Source organism: Filicampus tigris, chromosome 3, assembly GCF_054856515.1.
Source record: "Filicampus tigris isolate MCC_2025a chromosome 3, RoL_Ftig_1.0, whole genome shotgun sequence".
Classification (NCBI taxonomy): Eukaryota; Metazoa; Chordata; class Actinopteri; order Syngnathiformes; family Syngnathidae; genus Filicampus; species Filicampus tigris.
Window position 1 is genome coordinate 21,508,538 of NC_141219.1, and position 18,571 is coordinate 21,527,108.

At 41.4% G+C, this 18,571-nt stretch overlaps 1 protein-coding gene across 2 annotated transcripts; it reads left to right on the top strand.

The window, feature by feature from the left end:
* Positions 1-7,356: 7,356 nt before the first annotated feature.
* mnx2b (motor neuron and pancreas homeobox 2b) lies at positions 7,357-13,901 on the top strand. 2 transcript variants are annotated; one of them, XM_086025910.1, is made up of 3 exons: positions 7,357-8,151; positions 12,127-12,287; positions 13,133-13,901. In XM_086025910.1, exons 1-3 carry the CDS (start codon positions 7,656-7,658, stop codon positions 13,574-13,576), a joined length of 1,101 nt encoding a protein of 366 aa, XP_085882036.1. In that variant the 5' UTR covers positions 7,357-7,655; the 3' UTR covers positions 13,577-13,901. The 2 variants fall into 2 exon arrangements, with proteins under 2 accessions (XP_085882036.1, XP_085882037.1); XM_086025911.1 differs by having other exon boundaries at positions 12,130-12,287.
* Positions 13,902-18,571: the final 4,670 nt, after the last annotated feature.

The window sequence follows — 18,571 nt, forward strand, 5'->3', positions numbered from 1 at the left end:
CTTATTCCACAAATGCAATATTTATCAGAGTGTCCAACTAGTGGGCTTGCATAGAACATATTCTTGAAAAAAAATGTGTTGACTTTAAGTAACCCAATGTAAACATCTATTTAGTTATGACATGATTGCATCATTATAGGAACAGTAACAGTCAAAGTCAAAAGTCAAAATAAAGTGCTGGGCAAGGACATATTGTAAGATTCATGAAGATGGTGTCAGGTAAACGAGCTCAATTGATTAGAAGCACCTGTGGCTAAAGCCGAACTGTGGCAGGGTTTTTACTTTCTGGACCTGGATTACCCACCTCTGATGAGCAGGGTGGTGGCAGTCCCGCAGGATGTTCCACACTCTTTTCAGGCATTGTTGCACCTTCCCCACAGCAGAGGCAGTGTGACCACCCCAGCAAAGGTTCTCCGTCACCCCTAAAAATGTCAAACTGGTCACCCTTCCCACCATCTCTGAGCCAATGAAGAGAGGTCTATGGCTGTTTAGTGTATTCCTGTGGAAGTCCACAGTGATTTCCTTGGTCTTTTTTTATGTTTAAAACCAGGTTATTGTTGTCACACCGTACCGCTAGATGTTGCACCTCATTCCTGTAATCCGTCTCATCGTTGTTGGTGATAAGTCCGAGAACCGTGATAATGTCTGCAGACTTGCCAATGAGGTTGGAAGGCGAAGAGGCGGAGCAGTCATGGGTGAAGAGTGGAGAGGAGGGGGCTCAGCACACACCCTTGGGGTGGGGGGGGGGGGGGGGGCAGTATTGATGACAAGGGTGGAGGAGGTTTTGTTGTCCACTCGAACATCTGTGTGCGATATGTTAGAAAATCCATGATTCAGTTGCCCAAGGTGTTATTAAACCCCAGTTGGTGGCGTTTGGAGCAGAAGGCCGGATGAGGTTAAAAGCCGACCTATAGTCCATAAAGGTGTTTTGAAGTGCTCCAATAGTGTGTGTAGCACAATGGCGATGGCATCCTCAGTTGACCGGTTCTCCCTGAAAGAAAACTGATATGGATGGTGTGATGGTGGGATGGCAGCTCTAATGTATTTAATGACCAGCCTCTCCGGGCATTTGGCAGGGATAGAGGTGAGTGACACAGGCCTGTAGTCATTTAGACATGTGACATGGGATAATTGACTTCGTTACCTGATGATGTCAGGTATGGGGGGTTGTCAGGTAAAATGTTGTTGTTTTTCTTTTTGCAAACTCCCCGTTTAAATTAAATTTGTAAATGAAAACAGAAGTTTCTCTGGTGAAGGGGTATAAATAAAGGTACATAGCTAACATTTATAGGCGTCATTGTCACATTATTTAGGTACATAATATTCAATATAGCAGTATTCACTCGAATTTGTGTCTTTATTCATCCTCCAGTGGCATTTATCTTCCTATTAAATGGATCATATGAATAAACTAGCAATTGTGATCAATAATGTGCTGACAAGGCCTGCGGCTGGAAGTCAGACAGTCAGAGAGCAAAGCAAGATCAGCACAAGGGCATGTCACATTATCTCTTTGCCGCGGTAATGATTGAAAAATCAGCCTGTAATTGCTGATAGGCTCTATAATGTTTCAGTAAACTTCTGTTGGCGGCAAGGTTTACTGACACATAACTCTTCGATAAACCGCTTTGTAGGGCCGGCGTGTCTCTTTGAACTGATCGAGTTCTCACGGTGTGGAGGGTGTGTGCGAGTAGACGGAGTTGTGTGTAGAGTTCAAGAGGGCATGTGTGAAAGTGGAACAAAAGGATGTAATGACGGATTTAGGCTGTCAAAATGAAGCTCCCGGTGAAAAGATGCAAAGCCATGTTTGATGATGATGATGATGAATGTTTCTTAATGCATGGTGGCTGACTGACCTCTGAGAGGGATCACTACTAAATCACTTTACTATCATTTAGAACCAGTTGGACTATTTTAGTTTTTTGACACGAGATTCAAGCAGAGGTGGCAGACATACTCACACGCTCCTTAAATCGGAAGTTAACCCAAACATATTTTTTTCAAGAATATGTTCCCAGCAGGCCCACCAGTTGAAACATGGCATTCTGATTAATTTTGCGTTTGTGGAATATAAGTTAAGCAGCAAAATGGCCTCTTTTTTTTAGCGATCTCTGGTGGCTGACATTTTGTCTTCTGTCGACTGAAATGACATCACAACTGCTCACAACGACCAATCACGCGATTCAGAAAACAGGTCAGCCGAATTGTACACCCCATGTATCGAGATATCAAATCGTCTTTTATGAGCAATGGGCACCAGATACAATGCAGTTTGATGTCGATTTATTATGTCTTTGAATTTAATTACTGATAACATGGATAGTTTGGGCTATGTTGAGATTTTACATTTTGTTGCATATTAACAGAGCTGGGCAGTCCGTCGCTAAGCCCATTTTTGGGGTGAGGGGTGGGGGCTGACAAATTTTTAAAAATGGCTGGACTTAGCATGGCCGGAAGTGGATTTTAGACCGGCCCATTAATCGGCCCTCATGCGTTTGACGTGGTCGCGAGGCGGCCAAATTTCATCTCAGCCTACTCAGTGAAAGGCTTCTTTTTAGGCTTCCTTCTACTCCCGCATCGGCGCGAGCGACAACTGTCGCATTGATTCATGTGACCGACACATTGTGCTGTTGACGACAGGTCTCTAGTCATCTCGGTCCCTTCATGGTTGTAGCAGGCACGATATCCATTGTTGTCGCTGTCTTTTTGAAGCGACGCCCCCTGACTTGGAACGTAACTGTTTCAAAACAACTTGTGTCCGGGAGTATATTAAGCTGCACGCAGCACTCAAGTATGACGCTGTCACATCAAGGTGGAGTTCATGCACTTCTTCTGGCGTCTTTCCTTTCCTTTCTTCCGGAAATACGCCGTAGCAAACCTGCTGTGTATAGTGGTTTGCTGGTATGCTTTTATTTTGAAGGCCGTGAACGAAGGGAAGTGTGGAAAATAAATAAGTAACTTGTTGAATGCGACTTCTGTCCGTCTGTAGGACCCAAATAATTATACAATTTGACAAAACCAACCCCGGGTCTCGCAATGGAAATAAGCACACGCAGTTGGGTGGTAAAGTACTAGTTTGAAGCGTGTGCACAGCGGGTTTGAATAGTAAATTAGCCAGGTAGTGATCCTTAAAAAGCCTCTGCCGTTAGCATCTCTCCCGGAGCGGCGTCAATCACGGACACTTTTTTTTTTGGGGCCGGGGGGCGTAATGGGCCGGGAGGGTGATAATTTTACCATAAACCGGCCAAAAAGGGTCAAGTGCCCAGCTCTGCATATTAATAAGCAGCGGTGGACATTTGATCAAATTTTGCTGGTCCGTCATTCGTCATCTGTCATCGGCCAGGGCATTAGTCTGTCATTCGTCACGTCGTCGTTTTTGGTGACAAACTGAATCGTAATTGTCAGTCTGTCAATCCGGCATTCAGTTACATAAATCCATCAGTTAGTCCGTCAGAAGTCCGCTGGCCCGTCAGTCGGTCCCCCAAAAAAACATCAGAAAACGGGCGTCCGCCAGTGACGGACTAACATTCTGCCTGCGATGGGCTGACGAACCATCACTGACAGACGAGGTTAGTGATGATGACACTGACGGATGAAAACCCCCTTCCATCCAAAATTCCATTCCAAAAGATGTCCCGTCATTCGACAGTCATCAGCAAAACGGGCGTCCTTCAGTGAGCGACTGACGGAATGCACACCTCTGTTACCAAGCATGACAAAAGCTACAGATGTACCATATTGAATCGAATTGTAATCCCAGTGTATCGAGCCGAATCTAATATTTACATTTTAAAATCGTTACATCCTTGAATCGTATCCTACCCTATCAAATCGTATCAAATTGTCTTGTGGAAAGATGCACACAGCTAAACAAATGTAAAACTAATCTAAGCAAGAGAAAAAGAATAAAGGACAGAGACTGAACCTAAAATCTTCTTATAGTTGTAGGAAGGCTGCACACTGGTATTGTAGTGGTTAGTAGTGTCATTAACAATGTGAAATCTCCAAGTAACCTGAACAAAACTTGAGAAAAGCCTTGTATTAAAGGTCGCACAGCAATGACAGAAGATTTTGAACCCGAGATCTTGAGAGGCGTCCAGGCCATATAACCACTGGACTTGCTCATCCACTATCTTCAGTCGAGTTCAATGTTTTTGTAGATAGGCTGATGGCAATCATTGCGGGGAATGTTAGCCAATAGCAATTCCAGGATGTGGAAAGACGTTTGAGCCTTTATTCAATATCCTTAATATCCATCTTAGGTCCACGTACAGTACTAGTATGCTCCTTGTCCTTGCTAGTAAGACAAATCAACGCACCAGCAGAACAACTAGGGTACACAAGTAGAACAACTGTATCTTATTAGTCAAGGTTTTTCCACTATTGTGTAACATTTACTCACAAGTAAGACAACATTCCTAAAGTACAGTACAAGTGGGCATTTTGGTGCTACTTGTGCAAAAACATTGCAAACAGTAAGACACAGGCCAATACAAAATGGCTTTCTAATGAGGACAAATAGCGTACAAGGACATGGACCTTAAAGCTGGATGTCAAGGATATGGAATTAACGCTCTAGCAGCTTTCCATAGTCCTCTGTAACTTTGATGTAAAGGTGTGGCCATTTGCATGGACCATACATGGACACATTTTTTCTTGGCCTTGTATACAGTACCCCAAAATTCCGAAATATTTATAGCAGTGATTCTCAAAGTGTGCTGCGCAAAGAATCACTGCCTCAGTACAGTTAAATTGCACTTAATGTTTGGAGTTCGGAATGTTTGCATTTAATTCTTAAGAACTGCTTATTTTAAAACATTTATTGAAGTGCCACTTTTTAATCTAAAACTATGTGCAATACAGGCTATTTGAATTATTATTCAAGTTCTATTTTTCCCTATAATTAAGTGCAGTGTTCATGTTCAAACTCTGCAAATGTTATAGTGGCTTACATTAAATATACTTAGATGCACATCGGCCTAGTATGATACTGTATTTTAATATTGGTCATTATGTGGTAATTAGTGTAAAAAGTTTGGGAACCACTGATTTATCACATTTGCAACCCTGATCAGCCATTGGGTCCACTCGTTGTTGGGAAATACAATTGACACTGGAAGAAGAGGTGCCTGCCTTCACACCCTCTGATTCAATTTAATTTGGGGGCTGCTGTTGACAGGCCCGCCGGGTGAAGGATGTCACCCTACGCTGGCCATTCAAATGACGCTGCTCCAATCGTAAAAGCAAGCCAATGAGTCTTTGGGGAAGAAGACGTTCCGAGGCGCACTAAATTCTTTCGGGCAAATAACGCATGTTTGAACAGCAAGGAGATAATCTGCTGATAGAGAGCAGAGGGTGAGAGAAGGGAGGCTACAATGGCAAAAAGGGGGTGGGAAGATGGACAGGGGAAGGGGGCGGACCTGCTCCAAGATTCAATTTTCTGGAGGTCAACTCCACTTGATAGACCGAAGAAACAATGAATCTCAAAACAGTTGACTTCAACACTGTTCATTTTCCATGCACACATAGTAAGGGTCAATTTTGACCCGAGCCAAGAATATCCTCACAATAAATGTCAATATCAAATTAAGAAAAACAGATCTTTTTAAAATCCATTACTGGGATTGACAGTTATTCACATACACGCTGCAAAGTGGACATGCATTGGCAGAAAATGTGAGTGTGTGCTCTGAGCCTGCGTCCATATACCTGTCTGTCTGTTTCTCCCTCGCATTCTCTCACTCACACACATTAAAAATTAAATGTTATATAGGCAGGTAAGACAAGCATGCAGGTAAGCATTGCAAAGTCAATCAAACACAGAGTTGTAGGCAGCGCGTGTGGGACCTCCGAGACCATGCGCCATGTGTCCGATTGTATAAGAATTCCACAAGTTGTATCTCGCCAGGCCCATAAATTGTGACGCGCCTGGGTTAGTTGTTATTGAACAGGACGAAATGGCTACCACACGCTGTAGCCCGCCATGAGAACCATGACAAAGTTACGCGAAACAAACCCGGCAGAATGTGGCAACTTTAGAGGACCTTGACATACACTTGATGTTTGGGTTACTTTTAAATAATGGAAAGCCATTTTGTGTCTGGCAGAAGATATGGCCGTTTACAGCAAACACTTCTTGCTAGTTCCAAAATTCATTTTTAACAGATGCCCCTGCTCCTTTTTTCTTTTTAAAGTTGCATTAGTTCACATTAAGTAGAGAGCTAATTAACTTAGAGCCTCTTGCGTGGAGTTATTATGCTTTTATATGGCTTGTGTGCAATTCTAGGTCATAAACTTTAATGGCATCTTGGATGGCCGTGAGAATGAAGCGAGCCGTTTAATATAAATGGTTTAAATACTGCACACTGTATACTTTCTTTGCTGCGTCCTCCAATCAGCAATATTTTGAGGCTCAGGGTGTTTGCGTCACCATTTGATACCAAAAGTAAATTTGATGTCTTTGCTAGGCACTCCATACTGACTGTAACAATTCATTGGACGAATTCAAGAAATGTCCACACCATACTGCCCGTGCAAATTTAGAATCACTTTTTAAATACATTTTGGATTTGGATCCCATTTCAGATAGGCTACCATGGGGTTAAATATATTCAAATTATTCTTCAGTTCTCATTTTAATGGAATGCAATGCTACATCATTGCAAAACACCGTTTAACCACAATAGTAAATATGGATGTCGTTTCTGTAGAAATGTTGTGCGAATGCTGAAGTGGTGAAGCCAAATTGAAATTGTATAGAATTAATTGTTGAAATGTAGACAGTGAGACTTGAGATTGAAATGGTTGGAATTATTTGAGATCTGTGTAAGGAGGTGTATATACGTAGAATATCTCTCAAATTTGGGAATTATACTGTGAAAATGTGTTACATTTCGGGATGAGAAATACAGCTCCCAAGATTTTCTGAATGAGCTGAATATTTTGATGTTGGAATGGTTGGTTCGAACCAGCAGAGAAAGGAAGGAGGAGGTGAATATGATAAATATCTCTTTATTTGGAAATTCTACTGTGATCATTTGGGAATATAGGAAATATGATGAATAGTTCCATGCTGAATGGTCATAATACTTTGAAGCTGGAAGAATAACATACTGTCAATGTCACTCAAAACTAAGCGTTATTATCTTTATGAAGGCAGAATGTGCTGCATCATGGGGTTTAATGCCTTTAATGACGTTGTGGCCAGTTAGCATGCAATCTAATGATGGAGATCTGACACCCAAATTATATACTGTACTCTTCTAACGTAGCCCTCCAAGCGTTGACGCAGTTGAAGGTGTTTGCAGGCGGGACAAGGGTTGGACATTACCTCATTCGCGGGGGGTAGAGCGGGGCCGGAAGGGGTTGAAACGAGCGGGTAATTAGCTGATTAGAGGCCAGTCAGAGCCAATCCCGACCGGCCCCCACCCGGCCTGCAAGGCTGGATGGTCGGATTGACGGATGGCTGGATGGAGGGAGGGAGAAAGTGTGCATGTGTACTGTGGAGTTTAGGTTGAAGACGGAGCATCCCAGTCGACACACTTAATAAACTCAATCTGCAAGACCGTAGAGGACAAACGATAATCTGCAAACAGGAGTTAGTGCAACGTGGCATATGCGTGCGTTAAATTGCATTTAATGTCGGGTATAGGTAAATGCGCTCCGCAGGTGTGCACCCTCCAAACTTGGTGACTTCTTTCCAATTCTTCATGGAGAAATCGAAAAACTTTCGCATCGACGCCCTGCTCGCGGACGAGCCCAACCGGGCCGGCCGAGACGTGTCCCCGGGCCTGAGCGGCGACAGTCCGACTGGGAGTCCCGCGTCCTGCCGCCGCGGGGACACGCCGTCCCCTCGGGCCGCCGCGCAGCTCCACACGTCAGGAATGATCCCAAAAGCGAGTGTTCTCAATCTCACGCACCCGGGACTGGCGTCCATGCCCCAGGCTGCCATCCCCGGCATGTACCCAGCACCCATGTACCCGTTGTCGGCTCTGGGTGGCCAGCACCCTGCCTTTGCCTACACCGGCTTTACGCATCTGACTCACGCCTACCCGGAGCACCTGAAGGCGGCCGCGGCCATGGCGGGCTCGGTGCCCCTGGAGCACTGGATCCGGGCAGGGATTATGATGCCAAGGCTGCCAGATTACAGCGGTGAGTCTTTGTAAATTGCATTTTTTTTTTTTAATCTCAAATCTCAAACTTTGTACGCTAAGTAAGTAGTAAGTGCCTCCACCCCCACCCCAAAAAAGTACAAAACTCTCCAAGTGTAGGACCAACATTACGATACAGTAGCTGTAGTGTTCATAAAAAGGGAATAGTTTTTTATTACTAAAAAGTTGTTATTAAACCACGGTAACTACCAGGAAAATAAAGGACTGTACTTAAATAATGTTTCAATTAAAATGTATTGTGCATAAAATTTAAATAAAAATGATTCTATGAACAAGTCTTTGAAAACAAGGTGTTGTAAAAGATACAATGCATTTGTCTTAAATGTTTTACATAACTGAACTGAAATTAACACATTTTCTGCCTTGGATTAAGAAAAAATTTCATCATCTGGAAAATCTTGCTTCCCTCTCAAAATGTCAAAATTTGATAAGGGACAAAAAGGTCTTTTTATGGATTAATGGACAAACAGACCAGTACAATAATCAATTAATACCCATTTGGTCGTTAGACCTTTCTTGTTCTGTGTAATTATTGTTGACATTTCTAGCAACAGGTGAATCAGAAGTGCTAAAATTACTGTTAGCTGGTTGCTCTACACTTGCAAGATTAACGTGTATCACCCGCTTCATCATCGGTCCGAGTTATCTTTGGGATCTTTTGGATCTATGGCAACATTTATGAGTTCAACTGTTTTCATCCAATAACAAGAAAAACTGTGATAAGGCAAGACAAACTGTCAAGAAGACAAGTAAAACTATAGTCGTCATGCCACCATGAAGGCCAACTTCAAAATAAAAGCTTACCAAGGCTATTGCATTGGCTTCAGTGTACAGTATTATTTGGTTTGCTTTTATTTTGAAGTTAGTCTTTGTGTTGACGGCATGTTACGTTTCGAATATGTTTGTAGCTTCCTTGACATGTCTAAATTACAGCACACATACCAAATAAACTGTCTCTGGAGGCAAAATTTTATTTACTTTTACTTTTAATTACTTTTTTTGTTTTTTTTGTACATACCCGAATTACTGAAGGAGTCGTATGAATATCGCAAAGTGCAAAAGAGAAACAGTGGGCTCACGAGAAAAGTCCCGATACTCTGAAGCATAGGTGGGCAATTCCGGCCCTCGAGGACCGGTATCCTGCCTCTTTTCATGTGTCCCTGCTGCAACACACCTGATTCAAATGATCATATAATCAGCAAGTTCGGCGGAAGCTGGATAACGATCGTGATCATTTGAATCAGGTGGGTTGCACCAGGGTGACATATATAACATTGAAGATACTGGGCCTTGAGGGCCGGAATTGCCCATCCCTGCTCTAGAGGCAAAAACTGAGAAGTGCTGGTACTCCGTACCGCTGCGCTTACCGGCCCACTCAAAGCAATGCAAGGAGTGTGTATTTTTGTCATCATTGCCTAACTGAGATTTTTTGGGTTACTCAGATTGCAACGTTAGCAAAGCTATGGCAACATATTGTATGGATAAAGTCAGGCCAGCGCTAGCTCGCTTTTTATTTTTGTACTTGTATGTTTCATTTGTACTTTTCTGTTAACGTTAGCACTATATCCATTCGTTCTCTACTTTACTAGAAGGTCTGATATTTTCCTTTTGCCCTTTCTATGTCTCTATAAAGCGCAAACGGATGAAAACTGTCTCTGTGTGACAAAGAAACTAATAAACAAATGGCTAAAATGTTTTGTAGTTCATCAATAAAATCCCAAAGCCGTCATTGAATTTTCATTAAGTTAATGGCATGCTTGTGATTTTATGGCCCATGTGCCAGCTTCTGCTGTGTTGGCCGTCAACAATAAACTGGAGTAAAGCCTTACGGTTAATGACGGCCGCAGAGTGTTGCCATTATGTGTCTGCTCCTACCTAAAAAAACGACATTCAACTTCTCTTGGTGTCAGCATTTGGCCCAAGATTGTAAAACGTCACTGAACCGGGAGATCAATTGAGTGTGGAAATGTACTATACTAAAACAATGCAAGAAATGAAGAGACAATTGAGTGTACACTCTACACTCTAAAAACATCCATCCATCCATCCATTATCTGTACCGCTTCTCCTCACAAGGGTCGCGGGGCGTGCTGGAGCCTATCCCAGCTGTCTTTGGGCAGTAGGCGGGGGACACCCTGAACTGGTTGCCAGCCAATCGCAGGGCACACAGAGACAAACATCCGCACTCACAATCACACCTAGGGGCAATTTAGAGTATCCAATCAACTTACCATGCATGTTTTTGGAATGTGGGAGGAAACCGGAGTGCCCGGAGAAAACCCACGCAGGCACGGGGAGAACATGCAAACTCCACACAGGGAGGCCGGAGCCGGGATCGAACCCGCGACCTCTGAACTGTGAGGCGGACGTGCTAACCAGTCGACCACCGTGCCGCCACTCTAAAAACAGTTACGTTAAAAATAACACAATTTGGGGTCAAAAAATGACTGATCCACTACTTGGGTCAATTTGACCCAACTTTCTGGGTAGTTTTTTCAGAAAACAATACAAAAATTGATAGTTTTGTCCCAAAAAACTAAAAAATTTAGCTATTTTCAACCTAAATGTATAGAGTGTGAAAACATCCATCCATCCATCCATTATCGATAGCGCTTATCCTCACAAGGGTCGCGGGGCGTGCTGGAGCCTATCCCAGCAGTCTTTGGGCAGTAGGCGGGGGACACCCTGAATTGGTTGCCAGCCAATCGCGGGGCACACAGAGACAAACATCCGCACTCACAATCACACTTAGGGGCAATTTAGAGTGTCCAATCAACTCACCATGCATGTTTTTGGAATGTGGGAGGAAACCAGAGTACCCGGAGAAAACCCACGCAGGCACGGGGAGAACATGCAAACTCCACACAGGGAGGCCGGAGCCGGGATCGAACCCACAACCTCTGAACTGTGAGGCGGACGTGCTAACCTGTCGACCGCCTAGTGTAAAAACAGTTGGGTTAAAAATAACACAATTTTGGGTCAAAAATTGACCGATCCACTAATTGGGTCAATTTGACCCACTTTCTTGCATTGTTTTTGTACAAAACAGCCCAATTTTAGAGCTTGTTTTGTACAAAACTACCATTTTTTGGGGGCTGTTATCTGCAAAAACAACCATGAAACTTGGAGTGTTAGGGTTTATTGACCCAACTAGTGGATTGGTCCATTTTTTGCCCAGAATTGCAGTGATTGTCAAAGTGTGGTATGCGGGCTCCCACTAGTTGTTTGGGAAAGAATCAATACCCAAGTTCTGTTCAGTTCTGCTTAACTTTTAAGTTCATGTAGTTACATTTAATCCTCAATCCCTGTTAGTATATACACATTTTTAGGGACATTTGTTTTAATTTAACTTAAATGTGCGACATATCAGTTTTTTATTTTTCTATACTGTGGCTCTCGTTTTTGATGGGCACTTGTTAACACCACTATAATGTTGCTGTATTTAAATGTTGGTATGACGGTGGTAGTAGGAGAGCTAAGTATTTTTTTAGGTGGTACAAGTAAACACTACTTGAATGACTGGCAACCTACTACAGATATTCTTGTTTTGGTCCTAAATGTGGAGGTCTCTCCAGTGCAGGGTTGGCTCTAGTGGGATACAGGGCCATGGACCACCCTCAAACGATGAAAAATCCTAAACGTCTTGCCTCATCACCTTTAACAGACTGCTACGTTGGAGCACTTTTTCCCAAATTAACTGCAATGTATATTAAAGCAATACTGTACTTGCTTAATGGATTGATATAAGCGTGTTGAAGAAAGGCAACACGTTTCTTTGATTTTTCTGTATTCAGCCACCGTAGGAAAAAGTGTGGACACCCCTATTATAGGTTAATATCAAATATAACATGATGTAAAAAAGAATGAGGAAATTATCACTGTCATGAATTGTGCTGTATGTCACCTTATTGGAGTGCACACGGCCGTAATTGTGACTGTAGGTGTGTTCCATCAGCAGGCCCCCAGTCTGGTCTGTTGGGAAAGTGCCGAAGGCCTCGCACGGCCTTCACCAGTCAGCAGCTGCTGGAGCTGGAGAACCAATTCAAACTCAACAAGTACCTGTCCAGACCCAAACGCTTCGAAGTGGCCACCTCTCTTATGCTGACAGAAACGCAGGTAACACACAACCTGTCCTGAAGTCAGCATTTTCATTGTATGGCTCCTGAAGAGCAGTCGACACCAAACATTTTTATCATCATTAGAATTAGTTATTCGTGACACCATTTTTTTTTTTGCACCTGTCTTCCCACATTTTTTGACAGATTCAAAGCAATATTCAGCTTTATCAGGGAATATCGGAAACTACCATATACCCGTTCCCAAATGTTGACAATAAAATTCCAAAATTAGATGTTTCAATGATTTCCCTCCTCATTCTACATTTATCAACTGATTCAAATCATTTGAAATCAAAAAGACTAACAAAATTCAGTCTTGGCATCTGTTTTTCACAATCCAAGACTCTCAACATTTCCCAAACTCCACACATTTCTCAGTAAAATTCCCACGTTTTGGAGGTACTTTTCAAGTTTACCTTGTCCTTCCACATTTCTTAACTGTTTCAAACATTCTAACTTCAAAATATTCAGCTCCTTCACCAAATCTTTGGAACTTATTCCCATTGTCCAAATTTCTGAATGTTCACAGTAAAATTCCCAAATTAAAATGTTTACATTATTCCTCCCTTTTCCACATTTCTTGACTGATTCAAACCATTTCAAGGCTCACCCTCTATGTTTCAACATTTTCGTTAATTCTGCAGCATATTTAGTTCAGGGTCACCTTTTCAGCATTCACTCACAATTTCTTCAGAAACCGCAAAGTGTAGTTTTATTTACTACACTGATTATAATCCCTGAAGGGGAAAATGTCATTTACAGAATTGTGTGAATGTCTTTACACACAAAATGTGCAATATTTGAAGTGTATAAACTCGTATCATCTGTGGGCTTGGTGGTCAGGTCAAGATCTGGTTTCAAAATCGGAGAATGAAGTGGAAGAGGAGTCGGAAGGCCAAGGAGCAGGCCAGTGCTTCTGGCCAGTCTGAAGCCGGTGGAAAAACATCCAGTAACAAACCCGGTGAGAAAAGGCCTCGGCATGGGAATCCAGAGGACTGCGGCGTGGATCTACTTTTGGAGGACGGTGATGAAGAAGAGGAGGAAGAAGAAGAGGAGGAGGAGGAAGAAGACGAAGAACCACAGCACAGTTTTTCTGTGGTTATGGGGAACCGAGTTGGGATGCCGAGATCCGTGGACTTCTTGCATCGCAGCGCCGATGTGGGCTTCAGCCCCCACAGCCCTTTCACTGAAGACGAACTGGACGGAGTGCAAGCAGGAGGAGGAGGAGGAGGAGGAGGAGGAGGAGGAGGAGGAGGAGGGGACAGGAAGATGGTGGCGGGATTGTAAGAAGACTGAATGTTGGATTTCAGGGACACTCACTTGAAGGCAGAGTCCACAATTGGGAACAACCAGAACATTTGTTGTTAACCCTTAAATACTGTTCATTTCCATGCACATATATCATAGTCAAGCCAAGAATATATCCTCTTCATAAATGTCTGTATCAAATTATGACCTCCAAATCGTTTAACACTGTATTAATAGCCACTCTGATATGAATGAATGGATTAATGACTGCAGAAACCTTTGAAAATGTGGTGGAAACACAGACAGTTCTCTAGACAATTTCAAACTCTCCCACCAACGTCATCCCCACTTTCTCATATAAATACACACATATATCTATCTATATGTACATCTATATGTATATATTTATGTACATATATATAAATCATGCGATGAATTACAATTACATTTGTAATTAACTAACAGCTCTGTGTGGTGTCCCCCGGAATCACCGTCCACTCTGTCGCATAAAAATGCACATTTCCATGATTTGGACTTTTTCGAGATCCCCCGTGAACCTTCAAAGACGAACAGTTGCATGCGTCTGTGGCACCCTGTGCAAATGTGGTGGGAGCACAGACAGTTCTCTGGTCCCTTTTGAATTTTGTAGCACCTATACAAAATAATGACATTTATAAATATTACATTTTAGTGTTTGTAAGTGTCTTTAGGAAAAATTAACACATTTAAGTTCCTTTTAGGGTGGTTTCCTATCTGTCAAATGTCAAAACAGGTCAAAATTTGACCTTAAGTATGTAAAGGTTAACAACACATGGACTTGATACCCACAACACAAATATCTGTAGTTTGTGATCAAGTCAACAAAGTAGTCTACACACCATCATCATTGCCGCACTTTCAAGTCTTCTTGTCGCCTCCACACACCTTCGTAACTCATGGCCGGGACCACGTATTGTAAGATAACAAGTTGTGTATAAAAGTACACGCGAGGACGACTTTAAGACGACCAATAGGGCTGCGACTTCCAAACGTACAGGCTTTGGCACCACACGTTAAGATGCATCTTATTTCTATCGTTTTCAATGTGATGTTGCACTTTCACCTGTTTACTGCTCAAGCATTTCCCCTTTTTGTGCGGAAATGCATTTAATTTATTTGATTTGTTGTAAAAAGGAATCATGTATTTATCCGACACTTGTTTGTGGTTTTAACAATATAAAAAAAGAACTTGTTTGATGTGTTGATAATGTTCTCAATAAATATACTTGACTTGACTGAACCATTGTCAAAGGGGCAGAAATGTGTTTGGACTTCAAATATGTATGGTTGTTTTAATTTTTTTTTAATGGACTCTGTAAGTTGCTTCTTATTCTTTCTGTGGACATAATGTGTTGATGTTCAAAAGATCTCCATGAAGGAAACTAGTACTACACAGCACATTCAGGTGCTGTATAAAATAGAGTACTGTACTGTATAGTGGCTATACTTTAGCTCTGTATGCATGTTTATATTACGTAAGCAGGTCAGTTGGATTGGGGTCCAGCATTTGAGAGAAAACTCAGGAAATAAAGTTTATCAGTTGATCACATTTAAAATGGAACGCTTCTTCAATGTATAGATATTGTTTTATTTGGCTTTAGTTATGATGCTGCTACTGCAATTCACTTTGTCTCCAGTTATGTCACACCACACTGCTAATTCTTAATTTCACTTTGAGAGATTATAATCAAAAAATGAAAATCAAAACATAATACGACAAAAAATAATTTATTGTACAGACAAAAGATTACAAAATTCAAACGACATGAGCGGAATTACAGTAAGTGTCTGTATAGTTTGAAAAACACTTAAGAGCGTGCAGTGTGTGACGTACGTACTACGTACGCTCACGTCGCAGCGCAAAATCCTTATTGCGCGGTTCGTATTGCGTCATATGTCAGGTTAGTCGTAAACCAAGGCTCCACCCCTCTCACCCCTCCCAGCCTTTTCAAAACAGTACCACATGTGTAGATAATGGATGGGTGGCTGTATGTTTTGAAACGGCCACTTGATTGTGCAACGAAATCGGAGCGACACAGTATTATAATAATAATACTGCAATACAAATGAATACAATATTCATCACGTCAACGGCAGATGTCATATGTACATGTGTTTCCTAATTTTAACTGTATTGGAATGTATTATATAATAATTTGGGTATAGCAGGTATGATACAGTATATGCCCGACAAATTGATACATCTGCGTAAAACCCTCGCAATAAAAGCGAATATAAAATGGAATGGCACAATTTATTTATGGTTGCGATAGACGGTTACTAATTCAGGCTTTCATTTCTTTCAAAAGCTCTTGGATCGCTCTTAATCGCCGGGGTTTATTGGTAGCCACATAATTAAGTTAATGAAGAGGAAGAATGATGCCACCGGGGTCCAACCAGAAGAAAAACGTGCGTGGAAGTGCCGTGCAGGGGCTTTTCATTGGCCCTGCATGAGAGCGAGCATGCGGTCAGTAATACTTTGATGACACATCATGCTCCTGAAATGGCCCTAAAATTAAAAACATTTTTGCATTTATCAAATATTTACAGTGTCAATAAATTAAGTCAAAAACATATATTATTTTTCACTATACCTTAATGCAGTACTCTTCAAACAACACATATTTATATGTCATTTAATTGTCTCTGGATGGATGGATGCATGGATGGATGCATAGATAGATAGATAGATAGATAGATAGATAGATAGATAGATAGATAGATAGATAGATAGATAGATAGATAGATAGATAGATAGGAATATTTATTTATATATATTTTTTAATTAACATAGCAAACAAACATGCATGAGTCAAAGGACAGCACTTCATTTATTTTCCATTCGGTGGTCTAAATATTCCATCCATCCATTATCTATACTGCTTATCCTCACAAGGGTCGCGGGCGTGCTGGAGCCTATACCAGATGTCTTCGGGCAGTAGGCGGGGGACGCCCTGAATTGGTTGCCAGCCAATCGCAGGGCAAACATCCGCACTTGGTCTAAATATTATTCTTATTTTTTTTATCAACAAAACTCAAAGAAAACCCGAATACATTGGAATAATATCTGATAAAATCCCATTTGTTTTATCTTATTGCACTTTATTGTCTATTTATGTATACCTTTACTTTATTTATGAATTTAAGATTAGTGCGGCCTGCTGGGTGACGCCTCAGTTCGTCATTAGCGAATCAAGATCGTTTAATTGTGTGACTTATCAGCCGGGCAGCATTATGACAAATATTCCATGCATCATCACAGATCATCGATAATAAGGCCTTATTATTGATTTCCCGAGTTTTTTTAAAATTTAATTTCTAACAACAATCTGAACTCATCTTTCTTGTTGATTCCCATCACGCATTTCGTGTGGTTTCTTACTAAAAATGCAGACGACCTTCTTTGCTTTAGAGCCATAATGCACAGTTTGTCCATAAAATGTTTTGCTGTCACCCCTCCCCCATCTTCCCTTTGTTAAATGAATAAATCAGAAAAACATATTTCACACCGTTGAATCAATCAGCGAAATGTGGAGCTCATTGCGTGAATATGAACAGATTGTGTGATCTCTTAAGGTAATCACACGTTTCCTTGGGCCCTGTCACTTAACTAATGGACAGCAGGCGCCGAGTGACGGAGGAGCCCAATAAATTCACATCAGTCCTACGCAAAACGCATGAAAAACACACCGTTTTTTACTTTAAAGTTTATTGAAAAGGGTGTTAACGCGAGGAGTGCATTCACACATGCCGTGTCAATTATGCTTTAGAAATATGTTAGACGATGTGTGTTAGAATATACGATGTGGGAATGGTGGTATATTGACAACATTCAAGACTACCAATGAAAAACAAATTGGCAAAACGAAGCTCCCTCCATTTTTAAATGAGATTTTAAAAATAAATAACGTAGAAACAATATATTTGTTGATGCATCATTTTTAAAAAAAGAAACTCTGAAGAGCATTTCAAATTCATAGTACATGTTGAACTACTTGGTCGTGCCAAAATGTTTACAGCAGGGGTGCTCAAGTCAGGTCCTCAAGAGCCCCTATACAGCCTGTTTTCCATGATCCGCTCATCAGCAAGCTTTGCACAAGCCAAACCTGATAACGATTGGGATCATTTGAGTCAGGTGTTGCGGGCATGGAGAGATGGAAAACAGGCTGGATAGTGGCTCTTGGGGACTGGACTTGAGCACCCCTGGTTTAAAGGATTCCACATGTTCCACACTCAAAAAAATATTCATGTGACTTCCAAAAAAAATGTCCGCATCTTTCCCTTCCCAGCAGGACCAGGCACGGATTCAGGATTTCTTCCTCCCCCTGGTCTAAAGGGGGACGAAACATAGGGGGGCTGAGAAAAGTATTTTTAACTATCATTTATAATATTAATAACATTCTAGGCTTAACTGGTGCTACGCCGGTTTCTGAAGGGGTTACAAGATTCGAAATAAGCTGTTTCGCATCGCTGTTTTTGCATCAAAATTAATATTTTGTACCTCATTAATTACATATTGAATAGCAAAACTTATAATCAAACGCCCTATAACGTCAAAGTAGTGATGTGTATTGGGAGCCATTTTATGTTCACTTGAAAGAGCCCGAACTAATTGTCAATTAGTCACGGCAGTCGGAGCTCACAAAGAGACAACGCCACTAAGGAAAAGTGAAGAAAATAGGGGCAGCCGGAAAAAGAGAATCTGGACACATAACTGCTCAAAGCAACAGAGGCACTTTTTTTTCCACATTTTTCTCATTGCTATTCTTAACTACGTTATCTGAGTGCTGTTTTTTAAATAAATTTTTGTAGCTCTTCATAGAATAAATAAATGAATAAATAAATAAAGGATTTTTTTCTTTTTACATTTTTTAGCAGATCTTTATAAAATAAGAAAATTAAGGTTACCGCTTTACACAATGTAAATTCAAGAAAAACTATTATTATTATTATTATTATTATTATTATTATTATTATTATCATTCATCCATCCAT